Source organism: Capra hircus, chromosome 5, assembly GCF_001704415.2.
Source record: "Capra hircus breed San Clemente chromosome 5, ASM170441v1, whole genome shotgun sequence".
NCBI classification, from domain to species: Eukaryota; Metazoa; Chordata; class Mammalia; order Artiodactyla; family Bovidae; genus Capra; species Capra hircus.
In genome coordinates, this window is record NC_030812.1 from 67,422,562 (window position 1) to 67,446,481 (window position 23,920).

General features: G+C 42.0%; 1 protein-coding gene across 2 annotated transcripts in view; it reads right to left on the bottom strand.

Moving 5' to 3' along the window:
- Positions 1-23,920, bottom strand: part of APPL2 (adaptor protein, phosphotyrosine interacting with PH domain and leucine zipper 2) — a 55,449-nt gene that overhangs the window by 26,609 nt on the left and 4,920 nt on the right. For both annotated transcript variants that reach the window (XM_018048205.1, XM_018048206.1), the window contains exons 2-7: positions 20,167-20,265; positions 9,468-9,527; positions 8,831-8,902; positions 3,426-3,513; positions 852-893; positions 677-735 (exon numbers count right to left, since the gene is read on the bottom strand). In XM_018048205.1, the coding sequence (XP_017903694.1) occupies positions 677-735; positions 852-893; positions 3,426-3,513; positions 8,831-8,902; positions 9,468-9,527; positions 20,167-20,265 (420 nt within the window). The remainder of the gene's footprint in view (positions 1-676; positions 736-851; positions 894-3,425; positions 3,514-8,830; positions 8,903-9,467; positions 9,528-20,166; positions 20,266-23,920) is intronic.

Consider the following 23,920-nt stretch of genomic DNA (forward strand, 5'->3'; position numbering starts at 1 on the left):
TACACATTCTGCTTCACTCATAAGACTGTTCCCAGGAAATCATGGAACGGAAGTGAAAGTTATACATCTGAAAATATTCGATACTCTCCGTGCGTGTGTGTGTTAGTCATTTAGTTGTGTCCAACTCTTTGTGACCCCTTGGACTGTGGCCCACCAGGCTCCTCTGTCCATGGGATTCTCCAGGCAAGAATACTGGAGTGGGTTGCCATTTCCTTCTCCAGGGGATCTTGACTCAGGGACTGAAGCTGGGTCTCCTGCAATGCAGGCAGATTCTTTACCATCTGAGCTATAGGGAAGTCCCCGATATTCTCTATAGCACCTAAGAAGCTAGAAAGCATGAGTTAAAGAATCAGAGGCTACATCCAGGGCAAGGAGATCAAGTGCCTGAGTATATTTGAGTCAGATAATCATATGAGGTATCAAGCTTAAGTTAGAATCATTACATGATTATCATTTTACAATGGTTCCAAGTTCATGTTTAATAAACCAGTTTGAAAAGCTAGAATAGGGAAGCAGAAGTCTACTTAAGAGATTTGGAATAAGTATTTTTAAAAATCCATGTGTAGGAAAAAAAAATTCTCAGGACACCCTCAATGCCACAAATTCATAACAGGAAAACATGAAAGGAGCTTAAATAAATGAAGTGAAAAATAACACGGAAGGTAGGTTTTCTTACCTTTTCATTCTCCTTTTTTTTAGGAAGCCTACTATATTTTGCCATTGACAGGTCATGCTCTAAAAATAAACAGACATTTTAGCACCCAGATGGGTTGAAAGGCAAGAACATTCATTCAGCATCTCTACCCACAGACAAACTAAACCCTCATACCAAGACCAGAGAAGATGCTTACCGCTGCTGGCGAGTCCGAAAAGATCCTTTAAAGTGCTTACTTCTGAATAAGAGAAAAGAAACATCTTAAAACAAAGAAAAAGAAAGTATGCCAACCCAGAGCTCTGTGCTTTCCCAGGAAAAAAGATATGTACAAGGAAGGGGAAAGTCTTCACCAGCACTCCCAGGTCCTGGTGACTGGGGATGCTTGCTTTAATGAAAAACTTCTGAAGCGATCTAGTATACTGTACTTGGAACAAGTCAATACCAATAAATATTACCCCATGTAGGTGCCACACACATCATGTATAAAGACGGCTTAACAAAGTCTAAGACCAAAACAACAAAGTCAATGTTAGAGAGAATGACCATCCAAGGTTAAAAACTTAAAAGCATGGAGATATTTAAAAGGAAGCGACACTTTCTACAATTCTAAAATAATCCATTTTTACTCTATCAACAGAGAAAAGCATTTTCACATTTTCTATTGTTTTTTTGTCTCAAAACTGCTTCCAGCTTATAAATTTCTCTTCACATTTTTGTTATTCTTTCTAATATGGAGGCTACTTTCTGCCTTTCTATTCTTTTTCTTTCTTTCTCATCTTTTACTTCCCATCGGAGCAGTTTTAGAGTTTTTTCCTTATCAATTTTAAATCACTTGCTTAAAAACTCTTGTATTATATTCATTCAGATTATGTACTTATACTGGTGGGTAAGCAGGCTTCCCAGATAGTTCAAGTGGTAAGGAACCCCCCTGCTAATGCAGGAGACCCAGGTTCAATCTCTTGGTTGGGAAGATCCCCTGGAGGAGGAAATGGCAACCCACTCCAGTATTCTTGCCTGGGAAATCCCATGGACAGAGGAGCCTGGTGGGCTACAGTCCATGGGGTCACTAAAGAGTTGGTATGACCCAAGGTAAACCCTTCAAATCTCTGTCTTGGTGTTATCAGAAAAGGATAACAACTTTTTTCATGAATACTAAGAGACTTCTCTTTTCACTATTACTGGATACTTTTATTCTCTTAAAAAAAAAAAATTATCATCCTGGTAAATATTACTGCTCCACAAGTTGAGCCCTCTGGACTAACAAGGGCCATGTCATCAAGGCTGCAGGGCACCTCAGGCTGAGGTTCCCACCAACAAACCTGAGAAACATCAGTCTGACCATACAAGTCGTCAGGGGGATTCTTCTGTCTCCAAAAGACTTAAGAGTTTGTTTTTCAAATGACACCCCTACATGTTTCTAATATTTTCATTTAGAGAAAATCTTTTTCTAAAATGTACTCAATGAAGTTTTCAGTTACCACTGGATAAAAAGCACAGGACAGGACTGTATTTAGTTCTGGGATTTACATGCGATTATAGATGAGCAACACTAAAAAACATAAAAAATCCTGCTCAGTTGAGATTTCTCTTCATACAAGCTGACATGTATTACGTTTTATTTATCAAGCATTGCTGCTGCCAAGTGCTGCTCTACTTGGGGGGAGTTTAGGGTGACATGATCACAGGGGATCTCAAAGTGAGGGGGAAGAAAGCTCCATGTTTAAGATCTGGCCTTCCATGAATGGCATCTTTTCTGCCTAAAACAAAAACTTTAAGGTGCTGTAGTTTTAAAGACGAAGTACTATCCTGAACAACAGAGCTTTCAGCACTCAGGTTCAGACTTTCTGTTCTGCAATTTTTTATATCGGTGTTGTAGAAAATACAATTCTTTACTCTCTGAGCAATGAACATTTTCAATGAAATAAAAATGGACAAAAGGACTAGAAAACCCACATTCCCAAAAGTAATATTAACTAAGTTTTTTCAAGATTATATTTTTTTTCACTACCTTCATTTCAAATGATATAAAATTATTCTAAAGTTTTATTTTAGTTGAAGAACCAAAATTAATCCAAAAGAGCAACTAGGCTCTCTGAACTAGTCACAGGTACTCCCTCCCACTAAATGTGAGCTCCACTGTTGTTGTTCACAGCTACATCCCCGAATCGAGCACGGATACCGCATGGTCCCCACTTTGGCCTTTCCTCCTGAAGCTTCCCACTTACGTTCCAAAGTATTCATGGCTCCACAAGAACAGCATGCCTTTACAAATGCCCCCAACATGAGTTTGGGTAAACTCCAGGAGACAGTGAAGGACACGGAAGGAAGCCTGGCTTACTGCAGTCCATAGAGTCACAAACACTGGACATGACTTAGCGACTGATCAACAACAACCTGTAATATGAGTCTTGTTATCTCTGTCTACTTGGTAAACATTTATTTACCAAAACCCAGCTCAGAGATCTTCTCTCGGAAGCCTTCCTTGGCACCCTACCCTCCAAAGGGTAATAACGCCTTTCTATGTGCTGTTTCTGTTCCCTGTACAGCCCTATCAAGCTGCCCTAGTCACATTACAATTGTTTCCAACTCTGTTTTCTTATTAGCCTTTGACTTCCTTTAGGTGAGCCAAGAACACTGTGAGGATTTAATAAAAGCTGAAAAAGAGGGTATTTCTCAATGATCCACACACTTAAAAGAAATAGTTGCAGAAAAAAAATACTAAAAGAATTAATATTCTGAAAGTATATGGCATTGAACTCAGATATTTTACCTGTAAGATCCTTTTCTCGAAATTGTATAATTGGTAGAACCATTGTGTCTGCCAACTGTTTAGCCAGCTCTGTATGGAGAACATTAAGCTGAAAGAAAGAGAAATCTGTTGAAGAAAATAATACCTACTATTTCTGACACTGTCTTATTTCACCGAGCAATCACACTGAACACTTCCATGTGATTAAAGAGCTCAGTTAGACTTCTCAGCAAATAAATTACCCTTCATAAAGCAGTAAATGACATAGGCAAAGAGGTATTAAAAACTAAAGTCAAGGTTCTAACTGGCCAATGCACCATTTAAGTTTACTACAGGAATTTCTGAGCCCATGGTTATTGTTTGTTTACTGTGCAAATTCTGGCTCTGTGTTCTTGACGTGAGCCACGTGTCCCTAGAGAAGGAAAAAGCTCTGATGTGTGGGCACTTTGCCCACACACTTTGCCAGGCCTCTGTGTGAGCATGTTCTTTCAGATGGGGCTGAGGTCATACCTTAAAGACTGGCCTGCTCGGAACCTACCTACCTTGCAAGTGTAGGCACTGGGGACCTGGGAAATGCTATGGAGAGAGAAAGCTCCCTGCGGAGACAACCCAGCCAGATTGCAGACCTTTCCAGGAACAAGAAGGCTATATTCAGATATGCTCCTCCTCACCAGATAATTTTAACAGCTCTTGATTCTTTCCTCTCTTCCATCTCAAGGCCTTACTAAATCCTGTCTTTGTAAAAGGTCTAGGAGAAATAAAAATCATCATCACCAGCACGAACACTTTGGAGCACCTCATGCACCACTTTGTGTGCCCGCTTTCTGTGCTTTTATATCACTTAGTTCCCATCTACTCTGTCAGATGGGTATTATTTATTATACTCAGTTTTATAAGTGGGCAAATAAATATCTAAATCTACAGAGCAAATCAGTGGAACAGCTAGGATGTTAATCCCTGGCTCAGTTCGGTTCAGTTCAGTCGCTCAGTCGTCGTGTCCAACTCTTTGTGACCCCATGAACTGCAGCATGCCAGGCCTCCCTGTCCATCTCCAACTCTCAGAGTTCACTCAAACTCACGTCCATTGAGTCGGTGATGCCATCCAGCCATTTCATCCTCTGTCATCCCCTTCTCCTCCTGCCCCTAATCCCTCCCAGCATCAGAGTCTTTTCCAATGAGTCAACTCTTGGCATGAGGTGGCCAAAGTACTGGAGTTTCAGCTTTAGCATCATTCCTTCCAAAGAACACCCAAGGCTGATCTCCTTTAGAATGGACTGGTTGGACTTCCTTGCAGTCCAAAGGACTCTCAAGAGTCTTTCCCAACACCACAATTCAAAAGCATCAATTCTTTGGAGCTCAACTTTCTTCACAGTCCAACTCTCACATCCATACATGACCACAGGAAAAACCATAGCCTTGACTAGATGGACATTTGTTGGCAAAGTAATGTCTCTGCTTTTCAATATACTATCTAGGTTGGTCATTAACTTTCCTTCCAAGGAGTAAGCGTCTTTTAATTTCATGGCTGCAGTCACCATCTGCAGCGATTTTGGAGCCCAAAAAAATAAAGTCTGACACTGTTCCCACTGTTTCCCCATCTATTTCCCATGAAGTGATGGGACCAGATGCCATGATCTTCGTTTTCTGAATGTTGGGCTTTAAGCCAACTTTTTCACTCTCTTCTTTCACTTTCATCAAGAGGCTTTTTAGTTCCTCTTCACTTTCTGCCATAAGGGTGGTGTCATCTGCATATCTGAGGTTATTGATATTTCTCCCGGCAATCTTGATTCCAGCTTGTGCTTCTTCCAGCCCAGCATTTCTCATGATGTACTCTGCATATAAGTTAAATAAGCAGGATGACAATATACAGCCTTGACGTACTCCTTTTCCTATTTGGAATCAGGCTACTGAGATCTAAAATTCACGCTCTTCTCAAAACATTGTCTGGGATACAGTTTGTCCTTCATGCTCACAAAGTGGCCAAAACATTTAACATGTGGTAGTTGGTAATGAACACAGTGGAAGGCCCTGACTTCCAGATACTATGAGGATGCTCTGGGATTCCTGTTGTGTGTATAAGGAGAAATCACCCAGGGACTGTTTTTTGGGGTAAATGTTAGGCGAAGTTTCTTTCAGCAGCGATCAAAGACACACCCACATCCCCCTTTTGCACACAGATCTCCCAACAGATCTGGTCCTTCAGGGTGGAGCTTTCAGAGGCTCTGACAAGATTAAAAACTGGCCTAAGGTCAACCATCTGTCAAGCAAGGGAGCAGCTGGCCAGTCAATGTTCCCCTTGTCTTTCAATCAAGCCAAAGGATGGCAGTTGTTTTTTTTTTTTCTCCCTGTGCGGGAACACATGGGAAAAATGCCATGCCAAAAAACGCATTAGGATAGAACATGTTAACTACTTTTCCTGAATAACTGCAATAGGAAATGTACCTTTTTTTTTTTTACTAACAATTAATTAGATGAATTCAATGAACTGGCTCTGCATCAAATGCTCTAATTATTTAATATAATCTTTATAACAGCTTGGTTAAGTGGACTATCCCGCTTCTGTCATTTACAGATGAAAAAACCCAAAACACAGAGAGGTTAAATGGTTTTCTTTCTAAAGGTTATATACCTCAGGAATGGCAAATTTCCGAATTATTCATTTTCTTCCTAATTTCTTCTGAAGGATCAAGGGATCTGTGTCACCAACTCTTTCCTTTGGGGCCTTGGGAGGTAAGGAATAATCACTTCCAAACACACCACCTCTGCTGAGAAGTATGCAAAGAACACAGACCTTCTCTTGGCACTTCAGTATCATCACACAGAAAATGGGCAACACAGCATGCTCCTTGCATGACTCTTTTGAGGATAAAACAATAACGTGAATGAGTAACACTCAGAGGAGAGGGCCTGACACACTGGGCAATGGAATCAATAATGTCAAAATTTTCCTGTCTCAGATGCACTAAAAATAAGTAATCTAGAAATCTTGCTTTTGGTGAAATCATCAAGGATAAAAAGCTCTATATGCCTATAATATCAAAGATCTGAATCCAACACATCCTATTAAATATAAGTGACACAAATCTCTACTTTTAGTTGGATTTTTCAATTTCTGAGTCAAATTACTTCTTTTGAAAAATTGTCAATCTGATATAGACCCAGGTAGAGAAAACTACCTCAAAAGTTACTCTCTACTTCCCACCTGAGTTAACTGCTTTCACTGGCTTAAGTCTTGACATCAAGAGGCTTGTGTGAAAAGTCACAGTGCTAAGTTTCCAGAAGGCTATGATACTGCCTATAAAAATCACACTTCCAAGCTTCCATCCTTTTGGAATAATCATTCCCCACTGAAAGAATCATCACTGGCCAATAAGTTCATGAAAAGACGCTCAACATCACTAATTGTTAGAGAGATGCAAATGAAAACTATAATGAGGTATAATAAATGCTGGAGAGGGTGTGGAGAAAAGAGAAGGCTCCTATACTGTTGGTGGGAATGTAAACCAGTGCAGCTACTATGGAAATCATGTGGTATCACTTATATATGGAATTTAAAATATGATACAAATGTGCTTATTTACAAAACAGAAACAGACTCACAGACATAGAAAGCAAACTTAAAATTACCAAAGAGGAAAAGGTGTGGAAGAATAAGTTAGGAGTTTGAGATTAGCAGATATAAACTACTACATATAAAATAAACAACAAGGCCCTACTATATTCAATACTGTGTAAGAAACTATAATGGAAAGGAATATGAAAGAAAAAATATATATCTGAATCACTTTGCTGTAATCAACTATGTTTCAATAAAAATCAATTCATTAAAAAAAAAGGAGAAGAATCATCATTCCTGCCCAGGAAAATATAGTTAAGAGTAAAGATCTTAAAGTGGAAATCCTAATTTAGGGTTTTGACACATAACCACATTTCCTTAGCAACTCTCTTTTGGTCAAGAAAACATAACTTCAGTGAGTGCAGACTACCTACCGCTTCTCCCCCTGGGCTATTCATTTACTGTTAACTAAGGAAAATTCTTCTCACCTTCAACAAAATTACTTGTTGCTCTTCCCTAATTCCATTTTCCATTCATCTTCCTCCTCTTCTGGACTAGACATGCATCCATATTCTTATACAAAGAGCCCCAGCAGTGGAACAGAGGACAAAGTTCACTACCAACTGGACAGTTTGTATCCACATCCCTAGTGCCTGGAACTGCGTCTGCTAAATAGCAGGTGGTCAGTATTTGTTGAATGAATATCGACTTGGTGAACTGAATGAACAGACAACTGGCACAAATTTATGTGAACATTAGTTTCTCGCTTTCTAAACTGAAGACAGCGTCACCTTCGTATCGACGGTGGCGCAATGCAACGGCTCCTGCGCGCTGTCTTGTTTGCTTATTCTCTGAAGATGTTCTGCTGTAAGCGCTACAAACGCCCTGAAAAATGAAGTCGTTTACGCTCATCTAATTTGGCAGAGGGTGCTGCCCAGCACCTGTAGCACCTGAGCTCTTGAGTTTTTTATGATCAGGATGTAGACACTTTTCCTATACCAACACATGCTTTTCACAAATATTCCAAATATATTATACAACAGAGCCATAAGAACAGTTGTCAAAATCTCTCTGTAGTGGGTTGACTCACACTCCCCGAAAAGTGATGTCTATACCATGTGAATTTTAGGGAAAAGGATCTTTGCAGATACAATAAAGGATCTTAAAATAAGATCACTCTGGGTTATCCAGGTGTGCCCTAAATCCACTGACAAGTGTTCTAATAAGAGAATAGGACACAGACATGGAGCAAACAGACGGTGGTAGGGTGGGGAGAGAAGGCCATGTGAACTCAGGGGTAGAGACGGGGGTGATGCTGCCACAAGTCAAGGAACACCCAGAGTCACCAGAAGTTGGGAAAAGCAAGGACAGATTCTCCTCTGGATGATCCAGAGGGAACGTGGCCCTGCCAACAACTTGATTTCATACTTGTGGCCTCCAGAACTGTGAGAGAATACATTTCCATTGTTTCAGGCCACCTATGTGTAACTTTATTACAGCAGCCCCGAGACACTAATTCTTCCTCCTTAGGAACCTGAATTCTTAGAAGTCTTTCTTTCAGTCTATTGCTTATGTGGACCAAGGCCTGTCCCTTCAAGCCAAAATCAAACATAACCACATACAAATCTCATTTATGAAATGAGCCTTGGAAGATAAGGCTGAGATACCTTCTCAGATATTTAAGTAGATACCTAAAAATAAAAAGTAGGCCGAAATAAAGAGGAAAGAAAGTTCAAAAAAAGAATCAAATAAAAATTTGCTAGGTATACCTATGGCTGATTCATGTTGATGTTTGGCAGAAACAAACACAATTCTGTAAAACCTTTATCCTTCAATCAAAAAAAAAAAAATTGCCATGTTGCCATCTTACCTCATCCACCACTTTGGAAAAATAGTGGAGTGTAGAAATGACCTCTTCATCCCCTTTGCCAAGAGCAAAATTCTAAGACCAAAGGAAAAAAGTGCCAGGTGTTAGCTAAATGCCAGGGGATTCAGCACTATAGCATCATCCCACAAGACACTGCCCTCTAGATTGACTTCCTCCCGTCCCAAGAGCACATGATGTCAGAGTGTCTGACTGCAGAGAACCAGAGCTCTCCCTTGTTCTGCCCCAGCCACGCTGTCAGCTGCCCTTCCCAGGCTATCCCGTTGTTGGTCATCACCCTTCTATCTAGATATAATAGTATCTTTCAGTTTATCGCTTGGAATTCTTAGTGTTGATGCACTTGTAGTCCCTCAAAAAATACGAACCCTCAGGGCAGTTGATTACTTTTGTAAGCTAATTTTAAGAATACATATATAAGAATATACCATAAAGACTTTCGGATAATCATCAGTTAGAATTTATCAGTGGATAAGAAAAGGCAAGAACAAGAAAAAATGGAACTGGCCTATGGAAAAAAACAAAGTTAGAAGGAAGGTCTTTAAAGGATGCCCCCAGAACATTCCTTTGTAAGAACTCCACCTAGGACTCTCTTAAGACATATGCCACATATTTATCAAGTTACCTGTTTTTCATATGCCAGCAGTTGCTTAGAAAGCTGTTGAGTAGCCAGGCACATTTCATTCTGTAGGGAAAAGAGAAAAGTAAGATTTGTCCAGCGCACATACAGTCACTGAAAATAATGCCATGTCAGAGAATCCCTTAAACATAACATGTATCTATAAAATAATAAAATACTTTGTTCAGAAATTATTTGAAAAAGAAGACCAAAACAAAAAAAAAATTTTTTTTATAAAAAAGCTTTTCTCATACCCACCATTTATAAATCAATGCTCCTTCTGGTCATTCAGTCAGTAAACAAATGTAGTAAACCACTAAAGTGTGCCAAACATCCAACCAAGGTTTGGTCCCTGCCCTCACAGGGTTTGTTGGGGAAACAGACATTAAAAACTAGTTACAAGCATGATGAGACCCACAGAGGAAAGACTGGATGCATTAGGAGGCTCTGACGGGAGGAGCTGGATGGTCTCTAATGAAGAGATGTTTCAAGCAGACAGATCCCTGGAGAAAGACCAGGAACTGGCCACAGGGATGAGCTTTCCAGGAGGAATGGGCATGTAGAAAAGCACCCAGCATGTCTGAAAAGCTATAAAGCTGGGTGTAGCTAGAGCTTGGGGTACAGGGTGTGGAAGTGAGACAAGCCTGGCAAGGCAGGCAGAGTGAGGGCATGCAGGACTCTGTGGCCCAGCTGTAAGCAGCATTACGACACGACACATAGTCGGATTCTACCAAAAACACAGCACTAAGTCAGTGTTACCCATGTGTTACCACTGTGTTACCAACGATGGATGGCAATTCAGAAGCACAGCTACAGTGCCTGGGGAGGTCCCTTTTGTACTGTTTTTCACTGGCAGACATGGTCCACTTTCACCTTATTGTATTTCTCTCTCCAATCTCTGGCTACACAGCAGCTGTCTACCACTATCCTCCCAGCATCAACACATCCGGCCTAGAAAACGTGTCTTACATGTCTATAGCTCAGTGAAGGCTTCTCTTTAGGTTTAGGGTATACTCCTAAGAGAGGAACGGTGCCAGACGAGGGGAGGGTACTGGCCAGCCTTGACCTCCACTGCTGTTCTAATTCTCCTGGGTTTGCTGTGCCCTAGGGGTGAAGGCCTGAGTTCTGCCAGGGCTTGTTTTATTTTTCATGGGCCTCCTTTGTAAGATCCATCAGAGCCTAATCCCATGGTTTTTTGGCCTTCTTTGCAGATAACTGGTCAACCTGTTCCCCAGTTTCCTTCTTCTGTCCCAAGAAACAGCCATCAGTAGACCCTGAAATGCGGTATGCTCTCTTCTCCCCCAGGATAAAGTCAGCAAACGTAACAAAAATTCCCAGCTTTGGCATCCTACTGGGGTGCCACCACTTTGAAAACAAACTAGAGCTGGCAGTCATGTAGCCAAGAGGGAGGCAAAGGAACAAATCCAGAAGCACTGTGTCCTGGATCTAGACAGGACTGTGCAACTGTTCTCAGCACAGAGAAGCACTCCACAAGTGCTCAATGAATGGAGGAACAAACAGTTAGAAGCCTCATCTAAATTTCAAGTTTTTAAACAATACCTGGGATCACAGCATAAGGACAAAAATACTTCCTAATCGTATAAGGCAACATCACAAACAAGGGGGGAACAGAATACAGAGTGGACAGGGATGATGCAGTCAGCCAGGAGACAGTCTGTGCACCATCTTCAGCAGTGCTGTTCTGGCGATTGGGGTGCAGGGGAACAAGGGTCTCAGCCCATTCACTGAGCTGCTACTCTGCTGTGTCAGAAAACCCCCTACTCCTCTTCTTTGAGCTCATGGCAGTGGGTCTGAGATGGATCTGTTCAAGTCACCCCAGACAGCACAATGGAGACTATGATTTGCAGAGCCACAGAATCATCCTAACCACAGCAGTGAACATTTACAGAGCTCTTAATTCAAGCCAGATACCACACACTAAGTGCATTTTTGGCATTGTGTCATTTCATCCTGGCAACCCTGTAAGGAAGGTTCTAACTATTAACTTGATTCTACAGAAGAAATGGAGGCACAGAGACATTAGGCCATCTGCCCAAGGTCACACAGCTAGTTAGCAGCAGGACTGAGATATGAGTCCAGGTCTGTCTGAGTCTAAAACCCACGCTCTTAAGATGCTAAGTCCTGCTAAGAGAAAAGACCTGAGAAGACCACAACTTTGGGCTAGAGATGACACACTTTTCCTATAAAAGGCCAGAGAGCAATTATTTTTGACTCATTGGACGGATGGTCTCTGTCATGACACAAAAGCAGCCATAAATAATTCATGGGCAAAAGAGTGTGGCTTTGTTCCGATAAAACTTTATTTACAAATAAGAGCCCAGTCCAAGGGTCATAAAGTGCTGGTCCTGTTTAGACAGTAAATGTCTCACAGATTGTCCTCGGCCTCACCTCCCTCAGGAGGCTCTCCATGAAGCTACAACTCTTCAGAGTCAGGAACAGATTCTGCACTTCTAGTCCATTCTTTTCTTTATTGTAGCTAAGTCTAAAATATTACTGCCCCATATCTGCCTCCTTAGAGACCAATCAACAGGATAACCACACTCCTTGCTTTCATAACAAGCAAGGGCCACAGGCTGCTTGAATCCTTCTCTACTTTGGAGGGTCCTGGCAAGCACCCTCACGTGTAGTGGAGATACCTGCCAGGGAGCAGCCGGCACCTGACAGTGCCCAGGCCTGGGCGGGGGGTGTTCATGGGGAGAGGTGCTCACGCGCTATGTGCACAACGCCACTGAGGCGCAGGGAGAAGGGGCAGAGCAAACACCACACAACTGCTTCCAAAACTCCTGTGCACAGTGGCCTCTGCCAGGTCTCCACTAGAAGCAGTTTCTGAGAGTCCTGTGAATTCCAGATGTGTGTGATTCCAGGCACCAAGATTCTGTTCTACAAGCATGACTCCATCAAAGACAAAAACAATACATGTTACAAAATGGCCTGTCACCTGCCCTGAAAAGAAATGAAACTCCCCTGTACGGAGCACAGGATACGAAGTCTTTTTAAACTAGACCAACTTTAATCTTAACTCATACTTAATCTATTGTACACAAAGGTTTCATGAAACGCTTTACCAACATCAATTAATTAATCCACACCCTGTGAGGTAAGCCTGCCTAATTATCTCCGCAATAAGACCTGTAAAACTGGAACTTGTGTGAAGAGTAAATATTAGTAGTAACAATAATAAAAGTAGCTGCTAATATTTACTGAGTCTTTCCTAAGTACCTGAATTGCTGTTAAGCATTGTTTATATATCATCACATTTACTCCTTATAAGGCACTTACAATATAGAGAATATTCTTACTTGCATACAAATGAGGAGAAAGGTTCTTCTGTAACTACACAATTAGTAACCAGAATGGCAACAACTCGACTCAGAACTGTCAGACTCAAAATCTAAAGCACAAGTTCTTAACAATATATTGGGTTGGCCAAAAAGTTCATTTATAAAACCCAAATGAACTTTTTGGCCAACCCAATACTATTCCTATCCAAAGTCCAAAACTGTACTTAGTTGTACTCCATGGGCAGGCCTCGTAGGGCCTATAAATATCAGCATAAATTCTCTATTCTTCTAGCTGTAGCTCAGCAAAAGCAGTGGTCTAAAATGTAGACTCTATGGATAATGGAGCTCTGGGAGTAGAGTCCTTCAGCACTCTGGAATAGCGCTCTGGTCACTATCTACTCTATCAGATGCGTCATAGGAATCCTTAGAGAGAGAACCTGATGAAGGGTTTACTGACAGAATGTTCTATTTTAAACGGCACTTCGCAAGGCTGGTGCCAAGCAGAAAGACCAGTGGTTGACCAGTTTTCCCAGGAGGAAAACTGAGATTTGGACAAAGAACTGTTTACCTCATGGTGGCATGGAGCACTCACCAATTGCAACCGTCACCTGAAACCGCCTGAAGGCCCCTGGACAGGAAAGGAGAGGCCGGGAGTGGGGGCAGAGGAAATCCACTAGGGTCACCATCACAGCGGAGGCACTGCTGTGAACTCCACCAAATATCTGGCCAGAAGCGTTACCTAAAGTCAAGTGGTTGAGAGTCTCATTCATCACAGCACTACCCGCAAGCTGATGGGATCAGGAGCCCAGGCTGGAGCGAGGCAAGGAGAAAGGTTAGAGAGCCCTGACTGGGGCAGGCCCTGAGGGATGCCTTCTGAGGACTCCGACAATACTCTGCAGGTACCAGGGAAGCCCTGAGGAACCTGGGCAGGAGAATAACAAGGTCAGACGTGAGCAGAATTCCGTAAGTGGCTGTGTTGTAAAAGAAACCTTGAAGGGAGAAAGAGGATGACATGAGAGTCAGGAGACCATTTGAAGTTGAGTGAGAAAGAGAAAAGGCTGAAGCCAACGACAGAGGATTAGATGGCTGGATGGCATCACCGACTCGATGGACCTGAGTTTGAGTGAACTCCAGGAGATGGTGATGGACAGGGAGGCCTGGTGTGCTGCAATTCATGGAGTCACAGAGAGTCCGAAATGACTGAGTGACTGAACTGAAGCCAGAAAGTAGAGAAGGCAGCAGAGATCTGCCTGGTATCGCTGAGGCAAAAACATCAGGCTTGAGTGAATGGGAGAGGAGAAGGAGTCCAAGATGGCTGGACCCTAGACCGGATGACCCACGATGGCAGTGCCCCAAGCTAAGGTGCTGATCGCGGGGCCCAGACCTGGGAGGGACGATCAAGCACACAGTGAGGGTACAGCGACATTCTCATCAATCCTTCATTTAACACCTAGTTATCAACTAGTGAGTGAGGCCAGGCAAGGTGCTGGGCACTGGAGACAAAGAAAATCTGCTCTCGGAGCTCACGGTGCACAGAGAGGCAAAAAAATCCCACATGCTGTCCCTCAGAGTTCTGACCCATAAAAGCACAGGGTGTCTGGGTGCTTTGGTCAGAAGGGAGAAAAGGAACACAGGAAAGGCGTCAGATACCTCGGATCTGAAGTCAGCCTTAAAAGTCACCTGCTGGGAAGGCCATTTGCCAGGACAAGGGGCCCCTGGGGATTCCGGGCAGCAGGAACGGCACAGCACAGTCTCAAGATGTGTGCAGGGCCAGGCACACTGGGCCAGCTGAAGACGAAACTAGAGGAGCAGGCCGAGACTCAGCGCACAAAGAGCTCTGCGTGCCTTACTGAGGGGGTTCATCTCGGAGCCACAGAAGCATCTGGAGACAGGAAGGGAGGGAGGGAAGGTTTGGATGTGGTAGCTTGAGGGTAAAGAATGGACAGAAGAGTGAAAGACAATCCCCTTACTACAGGGAAACTGCTTAGGCTGGTGCTGCAGTAGCCCAGGTAAGAGTGGAAAACTCACTCTCCAGTGACAAGAGGCAAAGGTCGTGTGGAATAGGACCTAGAGATGAGGGCTGGAAATAGATTCTGAAATGGCCAGGCTGTGCTGCAGTGACCTTGACCAGCAAGCTAGTAGAGACTAACCAGAGAAGGCTTCCTGTGGAATTAGACTTAAGGGGTAGGCAGCAAAGGGTGCCAGAACAAGAAAACAATCAGGAATGGTGGGCAGAGACTCGGGAGAGACACTGTCACAGAGAACAAAGACAGTTAGTTGTGCAGGGGCCGCTGGTACCAGCGTCGGGGACTGCCCGGGAGGGAAGGTGGACAGGGGTTGGGAATCAGGCACTAAGCAGCCTGTGCAGCCAGCGGGGGATGAAGTCTAGAATGAGGAGCAAACATCAATGACGCAGTGAGGAGTCAGGAACGCAGCTACACTGCTCCTTCAGGAAAGTCAAGATCAGAGGACCAAGTTCTATTTAATCCAACCAGTGGACCCAGGGTAACAGTGCTATCGTAACTATGATTATTCTAAGGCTGAGAAGGTGGTTATGTTAAGGGTGAGCACTTCCTGCCAAGGACTGATCTTATACTTTACAGGGATTAGCTCCATTAACCCTCACAACAACCTATGAGGTGGTTATTAATATCAATATGACCTCTGTTTACCTGATAAGGAAACGCAGGCAATCAAGTGACCTGCTCAAGGTCACCCAGCAAGTGGCCAAGACTCGAACTCAGAGCTGATACATCTAAGGTCACACACTTAACCTCATACCTAAGCAATGAGCCTGGCCCAGAATAATCTTCTCTACCAATCTGAACGCCTTCAATGTTGGTACGAGGGAAGGGTGTAGATTCCATATGCAAACCCAGTGCAAAAACCCAGGTCTCTGAGGTTGCTTCCAGGAACCATTCAGGGGCTCTCTGCTCCTGTACCTCAGCCTTGAGCTACACATGTTCCTCTATCCCTGTCATATGAATCTCAATGTGACTGTTTTTGAGAGCTGTTAAAATGCACTGATTGAAACCATTATGAATAAAACCCAATTAAATAAGGGGAGTTTCCCTGGGACACAAAAAGGAGCTGGCTCCCACCTTTAACACACTACAGAGCTGCTAGGCTGCTAAGCAGGGTTGTTCTGTGATGACAAGAACAACTGTTGAAGACTCCCACTTCCTTAGCCTCGGCTGACATTACCAGAGACCAGTATGTCAAGAGAGCACAGCGAGGCGGTATAGCATGCGAGTGCAGTAAAGTTTTAGAGTCAAAGACCTGAGTTCAAATTCTGATCCTGACTCTCATCAGCTGTATGATCACAGGCAAGCTGCATAAGCTCTCTTAGTTACCCTGCCTGTAAACACCTACTATAATAATGCCTCTCCTTTATTGGGCAAGCTAAATGAAATTATACACAAGAGGTGTCTTGCCCAGTGTGTGGTACATTTATGTGTCTCGTACTATTTTTATAATTAAAATACACAGTTCTGATCCTCTATTTGGAAGCCTTCCAAATCCTTCTCTCTCCCCCATTACAAGCTCACACTCCTGGATGCCCACTACTTTGTTTCCCAAGAGGAACATTGACTTATTTAGCTGATATCTATAATCTGTATCTATATATATATCATCATTTCTAAAGAAAAGTATTTTCCTCTTTATAATAACAAATGTACGCATATCTTGCAAAGTACTTTACTCCTATACCCTCCCGCTGCCTAAGCCCAGTTTGAAAAGATATGATTCCCAACTCCAGTGTGGGCTTTTACATTTTAGGATCAGGAGTTCTGCACGCCAAAAGGTCTGTTTAAGAACAGCTGCAAAGGGATGTTCCTGGTGGTCCAGTGGTTAAGACCTGACCTTCCAATGCAAGGAGTATGGGTTCGATCCCTGTTTGGGGAATTAAGATCCCATATGCTGCAGGGTGTGTTTTAAAGTTGTAAAAAAAATTTAACAAAAAAAGTTAAATAAAAAAGGAACAGCTGCAGAGATGAGACCATGTTTAAGCGAGCCATGTTTTGCTGAAGGAAAGGGAAAGAGCCTGAACCATGGTTCTCACGTCAAAAAATTCCATCCAAATGTAATAAAAAAAAACAACACCAGAACAAATGAAAAAACCCATCCAGACTGAAGGCACCAACTACAGATGCTTGTCATCTGTTGGAGGAGAAAGACGGGTTCTAGGAGATGCCAGGTTTCACTAACACTGCTGGTAACATCATTTGACCTTCCCCTGTTTCCTCAGTACAGTGTCTGAGAGAAGCTGTATTACCAAAGTAAACTTGCCAGATCCTAATAAATCCATTTTTTACAGATTTTTAAAAACCTTAACCTTTCTAGGAAAGAAACAAAAGTACAGCTGATATACGAAATCAAAACAAATATATTAAATGCAAAACTTGGGCAGATTTTTACTGAATATGTATACACATGCATATATTTAAATACTATGTAAGTTTTAAACTTACTTAGTCAATAGTTTGAAAGACAGCAGAGATTTCTAAGTATGCAAACCATCTCTGCAGCAGGAGATAAATTCTTTCATTCAGATGACCCACAATGGAGTACGCAGCCCCTGCGTGCGCAATGGTGTGTCTGACACTTAGGAAACCACAAGCGATCCAAGGACTGCTGCAAAATGCTGAAAACAGCTTAGAGCCCATAGCTTCATTCTACTGCTTAAGACAAATAAAATTACAGATATCCCCCAAACCAGCCAATATCAGCAAAACTGCTCACAGAACTTTCCTCTAGTTTTTTTCACTCTTCCTCTTTCTAAAACTAAGGCCCAAATGGTCAAGTTCACTGTATTAAAATCCAGAAAATTACCATGTGGCTTGATTTAAAATATCTTTTATGAACATTTATCATTTATTAACAGCATTAACCTGGTTCAAAAATGTAATAATGAAAAACATCTTGCTAAGCACCTGTATTTTAAAATGAAATTACAAAACTCTATTAATATAATTTAACAGGTCTAGGTGTGAAGTATTTAAGGAAGAATGTTAAATAAAACCAAGAAAACATAACCTAGGGGGAAAACACTGAATGAAAATAGTGGCAGCTCTTTCTCTTTCTCCCTCCCTCTCTTTCTCTCTTTCTTCCCAACCACATACATGGACATAAACAAATGGGTCAAAGAGGAGTTAGAGAAGTTTTCTTAAGAAACAAAACATGTTCAAATAAACCTGAAAAACAACTAGCCCTGACCTCAGCCAATCTGAGTGCCCCCGGACACTGCCGGAATCCGTCACTGCGCTGGCAGCATTAGCCAGACGCTCCTGCTAAGCTTCTGCCACAGGAAACGCCTAGGCAGAAGGAAGGGTTTCTGCCAGCACGAGAGCCCATGTGATGATCATGTGGCGTGAACTGAGAGCCGGTTACAGTCTCTTGGAATGCAAGACCCACTTAATTTTGGCAAAACGCAGTTTTCTGGGCTCAAAAGAAAAAAAAAAAAAACACATAAGAGAGTGTCTGGACATCTCCAAGTAAATGATTCTGACAGACATGGAGAGGCAGAGCACAGACTCTTGGGAGAGGCGGAGTTGTGGTACCTTAAGTCTTGGGACTCTTAAAACCTTGAACAGGAGACCAATCATTTGACAACAATACTCAAATTCCTGAACAGCAAGCAAATTTCAGTAAAAAAATTTTCTATTCTCTTAAATTTTTAATATTCAGGGAAAAAATACAAAAAACGTAATCGAAATAAATAGGGTTTTTGAAAAACTGACGAAGTGGGTCTCCTAGTTTCTGAATGCTTTACCCCAGAAGCAAAACCACAAATAACTGTGTGATTCTTTTGGTCACTAAAATTAGTTCCAATTAATAAGTAACACTTTTATAACACAGTAGTTTGCAGATCTCTATCTCTAGCCTGAACTCTGGATCTGAACCTTCAATACGATCTCTTTCCCCCCTTTGATGTCCCATGGATACCTCAGCCTTTGAAGGATTAAGATTGGCGTCTCTGCCATCCCTGTCACTGTCACACTCACACACAGCCCCACACACATCCTGCTCCTCTTCCTGTGTTCTCCCAACTGTGCACCCTGTCGTTCAAGTCAGAGACCTGCGCATCATTCTTGATTCACTCTTCACTGACCTGACCCCTTCACATTCAGTCAGTCACCAGTCTACCTCTTCCTATTGCCGCTGCCACTGCCCTAGCTCAGGCTACCACTCTTATGTTTAGCAGTTAAGAGTCTGGGCTTTGGCTTCAGGCTGACTTGCTCTACCATGTATTAACAGGGTGGACGCAGGAAGTCATTCATCGTCAGAATCCTTAAATGTCCTGACCCAGAAAATGAAGAAAATAGTCACAACACTCACCTCACAGAGTTGTGAGTGAATTTAAGTGAAATGATTACAGGTAAAAGCCTCTGAAACTGTGCCTGGGCCTTAAGAAGTCGTCAATAAATCTCAACCGTCACAATCGTCCTCCTTTTGGGTGTCCAGCACAATCCTCCGGGTTAGGCACCCTTTCTCTCCCAGCACCTCTACACGCTTTGCTAACTGTTTTGTCTCCCAACCCAGCCGTAAGCTCCCTAATGGCAAGGACTGAGTCTTTTTCCCATATATGATATGAACGAGCGATTAATAAAACAATGATAAAAGTGTTATACATGAAGAATAAGTAATAATAAATGACTACACATGACTACTAATATATACTATTATACACTGAATGTGGTATTTATTTAGAGATCACAGGTGAGAAAAAGAAACAGTAACATGGACAGATTTAAGTCAGCTAGGAATTAATAATGAAACCGGTTGCCATAATATTTTGATGTGTAAGGTAACAAATTTTAAAGTAACTCTCAAGTTTTATCCTAGAAAGGAACATACATAGGCAATTCTTGATCTTAAAAAGATTCACTTTTGCTACTCAGCAATTTATTTTCCATGGTTTTGCAAGACAAAGATACTTGTTCCTCAAAACAAAGAACCACCCAACTGTTCTAGAACTGACTCAAGTCTTTTCAGAGGAAGCACTTGAAAAAACATCTCTATGTGCCTGCACTGACATCTAAGACTGATATTCATGAGAAACAAAAGAGCCATGCCTCAGAGTACTGAACCCACTCATTCACAAGTAGGAAGAGGAGACCCAAATGTTTCCTTTTGGGACTGCATTTTTTTTATTAAAAAGCAGTGATGTACCTTTCTACTGGTTCTACTAGTTACAGGAAAATTACCCTCTTTCTTAGGCTATGAAAGCAAACTGTCCTTAGTTTTTTGAGATGAAGAGAAGAGAAAAACAATTGTGATTTTATTTAAAAATATAAAGGGGGGTGTTCTGACTCAAATCTCTCGACCTCCTGAGAGAAGTTCAAGGTGAGGGCAGAGGGCTCCTACTCTGTTCCTCTCCAGGTGAGCGGGCAGGAGGATACCTGGGCTCCATAGACGCGCTGCATCGCCTGGAGCAGCTGGTTGGTATAATCCGTGAGAGTGCCGGCATCTTCCTCAAATACACTCAGTAAAGAGCGAGTCTGCAAGAAAAGAGGCCAGTATTATTTCTAAGTGGAAAAGTTACAAAAGAAGTAAAACAAATACACATACACACACAGAACTGGGAAGGGCAGATGCCTGTTCTCTGGCTTTATTTTTTTATTGCTAATACTGATACAAGTTGATTCCTGGAGCTTTAATTTAGAATTCCTTTTCTAATCCTTTGGACTGCAGTGCAAGGCCAAGGCCAAACTGAATACAGTTCGAGTACTGGGAACAGAGAAGGAAAGCCAGTTTCTAAAGGGTTAAGGCGCAAGGGCTATTATCTGTCTCGACTTTAGCCTCTACCTAAGCACCAGTAAAGTTCATCCAATAAAATAGTGTTAAAAAGGGCAGCCTCTCCCTTCAAGCCCATAAATTGAACTCAGTGTCAGTCCTGTCTGTGTACCTGGGGTGTGGTCACCCAGCACTGCATCATCGCAGTAGTTAACCATCCGTCTGGTTTTCTGCAATCTTGAGTGTCTTGCAGGAGTGTGTCATTCCTTCTGCTTAAGACACTACAATCAATCTCCATGTCTTTCGTCACACTCTAGTAAACCACGTTTTAAAACTCATGGCCAGGAAATTTCATGTACTGTGGGCATGCCAGCAGAAGTTCTGGGCACAAAACTCAAATAGAAACTTAGAACGCTAGCTCCGTTCCTTTGGGAATACTCAGGGTTTCAAGAACAGCTGAGCAATGTCTTAGATGAAAGGTATTTCCTACCATTTTCATGCAGAGTGCCTGATCTGCTGAGCACTAAGAAAACAGTTATATATTGGAAGATGTCTAAAGAAGTATCACGGCATCACATAAGAGACCATGTCTGTTCAAGGGACTACTGTTAATGTGTCCAGCACAATGGGAAACATTAGTGACAATGGGATCTCTATTTCAGAAGACAACCCACTAGGCACAGAACAGAGAGGCAACTACAGAAATGTCTTTAATAAGGTGATTCCAGGGCAGCTTACAAAGAACAATCCATTAAGGTGCATAATTTCCCTGCAAATTAATTTCAATTCCTTCTTTCTTTTTCTAACTTATCTTGGGCAAGAGAACAATAACTGACCCAAAAGCATCCCCCAATTAACTAGAAGAGAAATCCAGGCATTTGAATTGTCTGACCTTTGATTTTGTTGACAAACTCTGGGGCACTTCACAGCAGTATATATTATCCTGGCTTTGCCTGAGGTCTTTATGGCTAAAAATACCTTCTCTGAAACCAATAAACTCTTCAGTACCAATTCCTATCAACAGAAGGATCAGAACAAATAAAACAAAAATCATGGCTGTGACCCACTGGATCTCTTAATCCATCACTGGATGTCAATGAGTAGGTGAAAAACATTGGTTTAGAATTCTTTATTATATCTCTTTCAAATATACTATTTGAAAAAAAGATTGCTAAAAGATGTTTTTGGAACCTACAGTGACTAGTCTATTACTCTGGAGTCATTCATTCATGTATATACTTTGGCCTTCATCCAATATTGGATGAAACACTGTGATGGGAATTGAGATTCAGTGGTGATCAGAACCAGCTCTGTTCTCCAGAAGCTTATAGTCTACTGGGGCCTCTCAAAGGCTCTGCGATCCCCTTGGGACCATGTCAGTCCTGGGTCCAGATTCAGGCCCTAACACTAATCTGCAGGTAGCACTAGAAGTAGAGAAAATACTTAAGGTGCCTACCAGTGTCTAACACATAGTGGCAGCAGAGGATAGTGATCACGAAGCAGATAATGAATGTCGGTTGCTTATTACACATTGGCTTCACACGCATGATTTCATTTCAACACTACGGCAACATTATCTACACAGTTAACTACTGACATAAACATCAGCTAATAGGAGAGACCCTTTCGGTACTCATGGTGTCAATGATGACGGAGTTCTTCAATGTTCCTTATGGTTCGGGCTCCTTTCTTTGCTATAACAGTATGTCTAAGAGAAAGAAAGAGTGATACAACTAGATCAAGGCTATTTAATTTTTTAAAACACTACTCACAACCATTTAGCTGAATCTTACTTACTGTTTTTAAAACTCTTAGAAACAAAACAGAATGGAAAATGAGCTGTAGGATGAAATGAGAGGGCTTGTAAAAATATCCTCCACAAAGAGAGCAGAAAGAAAACGAAAAACTACCATTTACTCTGTATGTCCTATGTATCAGACACTGTGTCAAGCACTAAATACTGCTTCATCTAATCCTTCCACCAACTTTATTAGATACCACAGTTAAACTAACCCATTTTACAGATGATAAAACTGAGGCTCATCAAGGTTAAGAAACCTCCCACAACTGGGAAGCAGCAGGGCTGCAATGTAAACCCAAGTCAGGCTGGCACCAATGGCCGACCTTTTTTCCACCACAGGAGTCTGCACCCATCACCCAGCAAAGGTGGGTCTCGTCAGCGGGCATGCTCCTTGGCCCACAGCCCCCCATCCTGTCTGGAGGCAGGATGCAGCTGTCTAGAGCTGGCTTCTCTTTGGTCATCCTACTATCATGCTCTTACCTGTGATAACAGCCAAAACTACATCACAAGTCTTTTTTTAATATCCTGAACATGTTTATCATGATACTCATTAAAACTGACAAAAACATTCCTATCTTCCCTTTCTAACTGAACGAGGCCACGATCATCCTTGAAAAAAAATACCCAGCTATCTCAGACACTGTTTTAATATCCACATTTATCAGCTCTCTTATCTGTTTAAACTTATACATGGAACAACAGGAATGTTCTGAGATAAGAAGAAGGAATAGGACCAGTCAAAGGTACACTAGTTGCTGGAAAGTTCTACCAAAAAATCCAGAGGACACTGTTGCATATAATTATAAGGACAATGACAGCAATCCTTTATGGAGTTACTGTAACATGCAAGCATGGAGATATTGACACTTTACGTATGTTACTTATTCTTCATAAGAATTAAGCAAGTATTTTATTGTGATTTTACACAGGCTGAAACACAAGCTCAGAGAGGTTGAGTCACCTGCTAGATCAAGATTTAAATTCCATCCTTTCTCTACTACTCTATAAAGAGTATGCCTGGATAGAAGAACAAAACCAAACACCTTAGCCTTAGCTCCACACTACCTTCTATCTTACAATAAAGATACCAAGTGTAATCTAATAAAATAGTCCTAAACATTTTTCACACCTAAAAACAGCATCTAATTATATAATGGCACAATTTCAATAGCTGTGATTATAAAATTTACACACACGTATGTGTATATTTTATATATATTTAAAATGTTTCAATATTTATCACATATAATATATACAAGTATAAATACTACATATATATATCTAAGGTAAAAACAAAACTCTTAGTCCCATATTATGGGAGAGGGACAGAAATGTCTCAGTAGAACCAAGTCTGCTGCTGCTGCTGCTGCTGCTAAGTCGCTTCAGTCATGTCCAACTCTGTGCGACCCCATAGACAGCAGCCCACCAGGCTCCTCCGTCCCTGGGATTCTCCAGGCAAGAACACTGGAGTGGGTTGCCATTTCCTTCTCCAATGCATGAAAGTGAAAAGTGAAAGGGAAGTCACTCAGTCGTGTCCGACTCTTCGCAACCTCATGGACTGCAGCCTACCAGGCTCCTCTGTCCATAGGATTTTCCAGGCAAGAGTACTGGAGTTGGGT